This window comes from Mobula birostris, chromosome 24 (assembly GCF_030028105.1).
Source record: "Mobula birostris isolate sMobBir1 chromosome 24, sMobBir1.hap1, whole genome shotgun sequence".
In the NCBI taxonomy this organism is placed as follows: Eukaryota; Metazoa; Chordata; class Chondrichthyes; order Myliobatiformes; family Myliobatidae; genus Mobula; species Mobula birostris.
In genome coordinates, this window is record NC_092393.1 from 60,394,767 (window position 1) to 60,405,066 (window position 10,300).

General features: G+C 51.6%; 1 protein-coding gene across 2 annotated transcripts in view; it reads right to left on the reverse strand.

Annotated features, from left to right (window-relative positions):
• Positions 1–1,893, reverse strand: part of LOC140187079 (TOM1-like protein 1) — a 59,895-nt gene extending 58,002 nt beyond the window's left edge. Inside the window, exon 1 of one of the 2 annotated variants that reach the window (XM_072242011.1) lies at positions 1,640–1,893. In XM_072242011.1, the coding sequence (XP_072098112.1) occupies positions 1,640–1,697 (58 nt within the window). In that variant the 5' untranslated portion in view covers positions 1,698–1,893. Of the gene's footprint in view, positions 1–1,306; positions 1,454–1,639 lie in introns of those variants that run through there. The other variant, XM_072242012.1, reaches the window with a different exon arrangement.
• Positions 1,894–10,300: the final 8,407 nt, after the last annotated feature.

Sequence of the window (10,300 nt, forward strand, 5' to 3'; positions counted from 1 at the left end):
TCCCTATCACTCCAGTCCTCAAATCCTGGCAAATTCCTTGTAAACTTTCTCTGCACTCTTTCAGTCTAGATATGACTCACTCTCATCTCTCTTCGGAAGTCTATTCCCCTTGGTTTTGGACTCCCCTACCCTGGGCAAAACACTGTAACTATCTGCTGTCTCAAAGTAAATTTATTATCAAAGTACATATGTCACCATATACTACCCTGAGATCCATTTTCTTGAGGGCATTCACATGAAAATAAAGACTTACAATAGAATTTACAAAAAACCTGTACATCAACAAGGACTGACAAATAGCCAATGTGCAAAAGAAGACAAACTACGCAAGTTAAAGAATAAGCAACACTGAGAACAAGAGTTGTGAACTTCTTGAGAGTGAGTCTGTAGTTTGTGGGGTCAGTTCGGAGTTGGACTGAGTGAAGTTATCCATGCTGCCTCACCAGCCTGATGGCTGAGGTGTGTAGAGTAACTATTCCTGAACCTGGTGGTGTGGGACCTGATGGTTGAGGGGTAATAACTGTTCCTGAACCTGGTGGTGTGGGACCTGATGGTTGAGGGGTGATAACTGTTCCTGAACCTGGTGGTGTGGGACCTGAGGGTTGAGGGGTGAAAACTGTTCCTGAACCTGGTGGTGTGGGTCCTGATGGTTGAGGGATAATAACTGTTCCTGAACCTGGTGGTGTGGGACCTGATGGTTGAGGGGTGATAACTGTCCCTGAACCTGGTGTTGTGGGTCCTGATGGTTGAGGGGTGATAACTGTTCCTGAACCTGGTGGTGTGGGACCTGAGGATTGAGGGGTGAAAACTGTTCCTGAACCTGGTGGTGTGGGACCTGATGGTTGAGGGGTGATAACTGTTCCTGAACCTGGTGTTGTGGGTCCTGATGGTTGAGGGGTGATAACTGTTCCTGAACCTGGTGGTGTGGGACCTGACGGTTGAGGGGTAATAACTGTTCCTGAACCTGGTGGTGTGGGACCTGATGGTTGAGGGGTGATAACTGTTCCTGAACCTGGTGGTGAGGGACCTGAGGCTCCTGTACCTCCTGCCCATAGCGAGGAGAGCGCATGACCTGGTTGGTGGGATTCCTGATGATGGATGCTGCGACAGGCTCCGCAGATGTGTTCAATGGTGGGGAGGGATTTACCAGTGGTGAACTGGGCCGTATCCACTACTTTCCGTGCGTTTTCCTGTTTCTGGGCATTGCCGTTTCAATCCCAGGCTGTGATGCGACCAATTCCCCATGTCTCTCATCATTTTAAACATTTCTTAAGGTCGTCCTACGTTCCAAGGTATAAAGACCAACCTGGCCAAACTCTCCGCAATCCTCCGACCCTGACGTCCTGGCAAAACCCTCATAACTCTTCTCTGGACTCACTCCAGTTTGCCCAGATCCTTCCGATGGAACGGTTTAACAGATCAGCTGCTCGGATTCAGGAGCAGGACTCGGGGTGAAAGGGAGGAGGGGCGGGTGTGAGGGAGCGCCCCCACTCTGGGCTGGAGACTGAGGGGCGCTGAGCTGGCCCGGGTTTACCCAGAGACAAGGTTCCCCAGGCGACGGAACCCATCCGCGGGAGTGAGCCCCGACTGACCAGGACCCGGACCCGAACCCGGACCCACTCCCAGATCTTGGACTCACCGATCAGTTTCCCGATGCAGCGGCTGAACGGGTCTTTGGGTTTTTTACCGAACGCCATCCGCCCGGTTCCGCTCCGGCTCCGCTCCAGCTCCTGGAGAAACGCTGCGGGCGAGGACACGGGGCGGGACCGCGGTCACGGGGGCGGGGACGGGAACGGGGACGGAACGCATCGACACCCGATTCGATGGATCCGCTCCCGGGATGTGTCGCCGCGGATCGGAGGCGCTCCGGGACCAGTCGCGCTCCGAGATGGATCACTTCGGGACCGCTCCCGTCTACCGGACTGTTCCAATCCATTGGGGTGTACGGCACGGAAACGACCGTTCGGCCCGGCGTGTCCATGCTGACCGTTTCCCCAGCCGCATTTACAGTACTCACAATCGGACTGTATCCAACACCTCGCAGATTTAAGTATCGAGAATGTTCAACAGCGTAAAGGACCAGGTCTGACCGCCTTCCCTCGGGCTGTTGGACTTCCGAACACCCTGCTGTCTCCCAGCACACATGTACACCCTGTCCGAACCGAATGCCCTGCCGCAACCCCCTCAGCTCTCATCCTCACCGCTCTCTCCACCCCCCACACAAGGGGGGCTTCCCTCTCTAAAATCTTAACCTGATGCAGGGTTTCAAACCGAAACATGTAACATTTCCCTCTTTCCACAGGTGCTGTTCGACCGGCCGAGTTGGGTGTCGTTTCGGATTCCGGTGCCTGCCGTCCCTCCAATCTCCAGCACCGGGGCTGTGAACCTGCACCCACCATGTGGGAGTAATGATCAGTGCACGGTGTCCAGACTGGCGGCATCACGGCCCTGATGTCCGGGAATGGAAACTGAGCTCACCCGTCCATCACGGGTATGGGTGGTCCCTCCCCACCACCGATTCCACAGGCTCTTACAACCCAGTTCTCAGTGTTATTTTAGAAACATAGAAATCCTACAGCTACATCGGCCCACGTGTGCTTACTTTAGAAATTACCTAGGGTTTCCCACAGCTCCACTTACCTATGCAGGAGTCTCCTAAAAGACCCTATCGTATCCGCCTCCACCACCGTTGCCGGCAGCCCATCCCACAAACTCACCATTCTCTGCGTAAAAAACTTACCCCTGACATCTCCTCCGTATCTACTCTCCAGCACCTTAAAACTGTGCCCTCTCGTGCTAACCATTTCAGCCCTGGGAAAAAGCCTCTGACTATCCACACGACCAATGCCTCTCATCACCTTATACACCTCTACCAGGTCACCTCTCATCCTCCGTCACTCCAAGGAGAAAAGGCCGAGTTCACTCAACCTATTCTCATAAGGCATGCTCCCCAATCCAGGCAACATCCTTGTAAATCTCCTCTGCACCCTTTCTATGGTTTCCACATCCTTCCTGTAGTGAGGCGACCAGAACTGAGCACAGTACTCCAAGTGGGGTCTGACCAGGGTCCTATATAGCTGTAACATTACCTCTTGGCTCTTGAACCCAATTCCACGATTGATGAAGGCTAATACACCGTATGCCTTCTTAACCACAGAGTCAACCTGTGCAGCTGCTTTGAGTGTCCTATGGACTCGGACCCCAAGATCCCTCTGATCCTCCACACTGCCAAGAGTCTTACCATTAATACTATATTCTGCCATCGTATTTGACCTACCAAAATGAACCAGCTCACACTTATCTGGGTTGAACTCCATCTGCCACTTCTCAGCCCAGTTTTGCATCCTATCGATGTCCTGCTGTAACCTCTGACAGCCCTCCACACTATCCACAACACCCCCAACCTTTATGTCATCAGTAAACTTACTAACCCATCCCTCCACTTCCTCATCCAGGTCATTTATAAAAATCACGAAGAGAATGGATCCCAGAACAGATCCCTGAGGCACACCACTGGTCACCGACCTCCATGCAGGATATGACCCATCTACAACCACTCTTTGCCTTCTGTGGGCAAGCCAGTTCTGGATCCACAAAGCAAGGTCCCCTTGGGTCCCACGCCTCCTTACTCAATAAGCCTTGCATGGTCTAACTTATCAAATGCCTTGCTGGAATCCATATACACTACATCCACAGCTCTTCCTTCATCAATGTGTTTCCTCACATCCTCAAAGAATTCAATCAGGCTCGTAAAGCATTACCTGCCTTTGACAAAGCCATGCTGACTATTCCTAATCATGTTATGCCTCTCCAAATGTTCATAAATCCTGCCTCTCAGGATCTTCTCCATCAAGTTACCAACCACTGAAGTAAGACTCACTGGTCCATAATTTCCCAGGCTATCCCTACTCCTTTTCTTGAATAAGGGAACAACATTCGCAACTCTCCAATCCTCTGGAACCTCGCCTGTCCCCATTGATGGTGCAAAGATCATCGCCAGAGGCTCAGTAATATCCTCCCTCGCTTCCCACAGTAGCCTGGGGTACATCTCATCCGGTCCCGGTGACTTATCCAACTTGATGCTTTCCAAAAGCTCCAGCACATCCTCTTTCTTAATGTCTATATACTCAAACTTTTCAATCCGCTGTGAGTCATCCCTACAATCACCAAGATCCTTTTCTGTAGTGAATACTGAAGCAAAGTATTCATTAAGTACCTCTGCTATCTCCTCCAGTTCCATACACACTTTTCCACTGTCACACTTGATTGGTCCTATTCTCTCACGTCTAATCCTCTTGCTCTTCACATTCTTGTAGAATGCCTTGGGGTTTCTCTAACCCAACTTGCCAAGGTCTTCTTATGGCCCTTTCTGGCTCACCAAATTTCATTCTTAAGCTCCTTCCTGCTAGCCTTATAATCTTCGAGATCTCTATCACTACCTAGTTTTTTGAACCTTTCGTAAGCTTTTCTTTTCTTCTTGACTAGATTTTCAGCAACCTTTGTACACCATGGTTTCTGTACCCCACCATCCTTTCCCTGTCTCATTGGAACGTACATATACAGACAAATATCCCCTGAACATTTGCCACATTTCTTCCATACATTTCCCTGAGAACATCTGTTCCCAATTTATGCTTCCAAGTCCCTGCCCGATAGCTTCGTATTTCCCCTTACTCCAATTAAACGCTTTCCTAACTTCTCAAACATGAGGAATTCTGCAGGTGCTGGAAATTCAAGCAACACACATCAAAGTTGCTGGGGAACGCAGCAGGCCAGGCAGCATCCCTAGGAAGAGGTACAGTCGACGTTTCGGGCTGAGACCCTTCGTCAGAGATTCTTACTAGCTCTTCTTTCAGTTAGTCCTGATGAAGGGTCTCAGCCTGAAACGTCGACTGTACCTCTTCCTAGGGATGCTGCCTGGCCTGCTGCGTTCCCCAGCAATTTTTATGTGTGTCGCTTTCCTAACTTGTCTGTTCCTATGCTTTTCCAATGCTATAGAATTATGATCACTATCTCCAAAATGCTCTCGCACTGAGAGACCTGACACCTGACCAGGTTCATTTCCCAATACCAGATCAAGTACAGCTTCTCTTCTTGTAGACTTATCTACATATTGTGTCAGGAAACATTCCTGAACACACCTAACAAACTCCACCCCATCTAAACCCCTCGCTCTCGGGAGATGGCAATCAATATTTGGGAAATTAAAATCTCCCACCACAACAACCCTGTTATTATTACACCTTTCCAGAACCTGTCTCCCTATCTGATCCTCAATGTCCCAGTTACTATTGGGTGGTCTATCAAAAATACCCAGTAGTGTTATTGACCCCTTCCTGTTTCTAACTTCCACCCACAGAGACTCAGTAGACAAACCCTCCATGACTTCCTCCTTTTCTGCAGCCGTGACACTATCTCTGATCAGCAGTGCCACGCCCCCACCTCTTCTGCCTCCCTCCCTGTCCTTTGTTCATGATGCTTCTTGCATTAAAATAGACACATCTCAAACCATTGGTCTGAGCGTATCCCTCCTCTATCACCTGCCTATCCTCCCTGTCGCACTGTCTCCAAGCTTTCTCTATTTGTGAGCCAACAGCCTTTTCCTCTGCCTCTTCAGTTCGATTCCCACTCCCCAGCGATTTTATTTCCACAGTTTGTCTTCTTTTGCACATTGCTTGTTTGTCAGTCTTTATGTATAATTTTTTTCCATAAACTCTGTTGTATTTCTTTATTTTCCTGCAAGTGCCTACTCTTCTTACCTGTCCATCACCTTCCCCTGGTACCCCTCCTTCCCTTTTTCCATTGGTCAACCCTCCTCTCCATCTCCAGCCCTTTACCTCCCAGCTTCTCACTATATCCCTCCTCCTCCCACCCACCTTCCCCCTCAGCTTGTCTCACCTGTCCCCTCCCAGCATGTACTCCCTCCCCATCCCTCTCTGCCCCTTCCTTTCCAGTCCCGATGAAGGGTCTCAGTCTGAATGTTGACCCTTTATTCTCTCTCCGTAGATGCTGCCTGACCTGCCGAATTCCCCCAGCATTCTGTGTGTGTTGCTCTGGATTTCCAGCATCTGCAGAATCTCTTGCGGTTGTGAAAGTGAATCAGGATAGAATATACATATTTAGGGAATCACTTGACTTTGAACTTGTAAATGGACGGTGTAGCCGTATCTGCTCGAAGTCCTTTTATTCCCTGGGAAGATGTGCCTTAGTGTCGGCTCCCCGGTTTGACTGACCGACTGGGCTATCCACTCTTCCATTGACGCTGCCTGGCCTGCTGTGTTCCTGTGGCATTCTGTGTGTTGACTGGGGTCTGGGCTGGCCCCACTGCAGTCGGGAGCTGGACGACACCCCCCTCTTGTGGCCACTAGGGGAAGTGCAGAGCTGCCTGCCCCAGGAGGCCAACGAGTCCTTCTGACACCCTGCGGACCAACTCTATTTGCCATGTACATTTACATGCACTAGGAGTTTGCTGTGCCATGTTGATGCGACGTAACAAAAACAGGATTTAACAATCACTCTGGTGAGGCCACATCTGGAGTATCGTGTAAAGTTCTGGTCGCCCCACTGTAGGAAGGGTGTGAGGCTTTGGAGAGGGTGTCATTAATTAGATCAGCATCACATGGTGGACTGAAGGAACTCGACAGGCTGAGCAGCGTTGTGGACGGAAATGGACACCCAGATCCTCTTTCTGCACAAGATCACAAGACAAGGGAGCAGAAGTAGGCCATTTGGCCCATCGAGTCTGCTCCACCACTCCACCATGAGCTAAACGATTCTCCCATCTAGTTCCAATTTCCAGCTTTTCCCCATATCCCTTGATACCCTGACTAATTAGATACCTGTCAATCTCCTCCTTAAACACCCTCAATGATCGGGCCTCCACAGCTGTATGTGGCAACGAATTCCACAAATCCACGTCCCTCTGGCTAAAAAAATTCTCCTTATCTCTGTTTCAAATGGGTACCCTCTAATTCTCCTTATCTCTATTTTAACTGGGTAGCCTCTAATTCTAAGACCGTGGCCTCTTGCCCTGGACTCACCCACCAAGGGAAACAACCTTTCGACATCTACCCCGTCCAACCCTTTCAACATTTGAAATGTTTCTATGAGATCCCCTCTCATTCTTCTATACTCTAATGAATACAGTTCAAGAGCCGACAAACGCTCCTCATATGTTGGCCCCTGCATTCCAGCAATCATGCACGGACTGATGGCTGAAGGGCCTCAGCTGTACTGTCTATACAAGGGATCAGTGATTTATTCCCAAGTCAGGATGGCACGTGATTCTGGAACAAAGCACGAACAGCCGGAGGAACTCAGCAGGTCAGGCAGCAACTGGGAGGGAAATGGGCAGTCGACAGCCCGTTTCTCTCTACGGATGCTGCTCGACCCTGTGGAACTTTGTCTGTGTATGATTTTGTTGTCTCAGAAGCATCTTGGAAAGTGCTGATTGGTTGCCCGTTGTATCCGATGGTAACAGTTAGATTTGTGCCGTTCTGATGTGTTCAGCAGCCCTTCTCCCTACACAACGTCCACACCCCTCCATTCCCAAAGATCTTCCAATCTCTGCCTCCATATTGTGAGGCTGTTACCACCCACTCGTGGTCCTGAACACCCCATCTGGAGGGAACTTCATCCCTCAGGTTCTGTTTTAATGAGATCACTTCTCAGACACTGACTCATACAGCTAGTAAAGGCCATTTGTCCCGTCTCATCCATGCTTGACACGTTGCCCATCTAAGCCTGGACCATTTGCCTGTGTTGGCCTATAGACTTTCCCTGTCCACATACATGTTTAAATATCTTTTAAATGTTGTAATTGTACCTGTATCTACCACTCCCTCTGGCAGCTCGTTCCACATTCCTCTGGGTGAAGAACTCACCACTCAGGTCCCCTTTTGGCACAGACTAGATGGGCTGAAGGGCCTGTTTCAGTTCTGTAGTTTACCCCTCGCAAACCCTGCAATAAAGACTGACTATCAACACTATCCACATTTCTCATGACTTTATAAACCCCTGGGGTTGCCCTTTAGCCATGATTTACTTGTCAACGTTTCACTGTTTAAAGTTAACCTTGCTTTCTCCAGTTCCTTCAGTTCTCGATGAGCTCCCATTTTCTCCCGCTCTGCATCTGGATCCTTGACTTCCTGACCGAGACTGCAATCAGCACCTCCTCCACGGCTACTCTCAGCACTGGTGCTTCACAAGGCTACATCCTCCCACCCCCCAACTCCCCCCACTCCCAACACCCCGCACCCCACTCCCCACTCCCAACACCCCACTCCCCACTCCCCACTCCCCAACTCCAAACACCCCGCACCCCACACCCCACTCCCCACTCCCCACCTCCACTCCTAACACCCCGCACCTCACTCACCCACTCCAAACACCCCACACCCCACTCCCCACTCCCCACTCCCCACTCCCCACTCCCCACTCCCAACACCCCACTCCCCACTCCCCCACTCCCCACTCCCCACTCCCCCCACTCCAAACACCCCACACCCCACTCCCCACTCCCCACTCCCCACTCCCCACTCCCCACTCCCAACACCCCACTCCCCACTCCCCCACTCCCCACTCCCCACTCCCCCCACTCCAAACACCCCACTCCAAACACCCCACACCCCACTCCCCACTCCCAACACCCCACTCCCCACTCCCCACTCCCCAACTCCAAACACCCCGCACCCCACACCCCACTCCCCACTCCCCACCTCCACTCCTAACACCCCGCACCTCACTCACCCACTCCAAACACCCCACACCCCACTCCCCACTCCCCACTCCCCACTCCCCACTCCCCACTCCCAACACCCCACTCCCCACTCCCCCACTCCCCACTCCCCACTCCCCCCACTCCAAACACCCCACTCCCCACTCCCCACTCCCCACTCCCCACTCCCCACTCCCAACACCCCACTCCCCACTCCCCCACTCCCCACTCCCCACTCCCCCCACTCCAAACACCCCACTCCAAACACCCCACACCCCACTCCCCACTCCCCACTCCCCACTCCCCACACCCTGCACACTCATAACTGCACTGCTGGATTCTGTGCTAACTGTGCAGATGACAGCACCGTAGCGGGCCGTATTTCAGACAACGATGAGCTGGGGTACAGGAAGGAGGTGGAGACTCTAGTGACATGGTGTCATGGCAACTGCCTTTCCCACAATGTGAACAAAGCTGAAGAGCTGGTTGCTGGCTTCAGGAAGGGGGTCGATGCACACACTCCTGCCTGCACAATGGTGTTGAGCATGAGAGGCTGAAGTTCCCCCAGAGCGCACATCACCAATACCCTGTCCTACTCTAACCACATAAACTCCGCCGCCAAGAAAGCTTACCAACGCCTCTGCTTGTTACAAGGGGCGCTGGTAGCGGACCCAAATGCAAGACACAGACACTGAAGTTCTAGGAACAGGACTAGGATTATCGAGATAGTAAGGTGAGTCAGGAAGAAATGACGCTGGACATTGACACGGGCCCTGGACGAGAGTAGGATTCAGGGCCTGGGCTAGGACTTGGGCTAGAGCACGGGACCTGGACGTGGAACCAGGAACAAGGAGCCTGGACTAGGAACTCAGAACACCAAAACCAGAGTCCGGACAAGGACCCAGAACCTGGGTCTTGGCGAGGAACCAGAACCCGGGTCTAGGCGAGGACTTGAGACTACAATCTTGGCAAGGACAGGACGTGGCTACAGGACAGGACGAGGAATCTCCAGCACTGGGCGAGGAACTCCTGGGCTGGGCGTGGCACTAGAACTGGATGAGGACACGAAGCTCAGACTTGGACAGGGCTGGACTTGGTCTTGGAACACAGAGCCTTGAACTTGAGCACAGGAACAGGAACACAGAGTCAGGACCCCTCGTAGGGCTGGGACTCATACACAGAACACAGACACTAAACACAGGGACACAAAGAGACAGTTCCAAACTCAACAATAGATAGTTCCTCATCTTGGCGTGGCAAAGCTCCGGTCCCACTCCAGCAGTTCAACTTGACGGGGATACTGACAAGGCTTCAGAAGGAAGGGGAAGGGAATGGTCCAGCAGGGAATCCTGTCTGTCTGTCTGTCTCTTGTTTCACGGCGGTTGGCATCCAGCTTAATGGTGCATTACCGCCACCCTCTGCTCCAGAGTGTGCACTAGACACACATTCTAAATCCCTTCACCCAATCTCGCTCACACACACAAACCTACACTTTACCCTCCCATCTTTGACCATCCCAGTACGGTATTCCTGTTTATCCGTCATATCCTATACAAAACCCCTGTACCCAGAAGGGACTCCTTA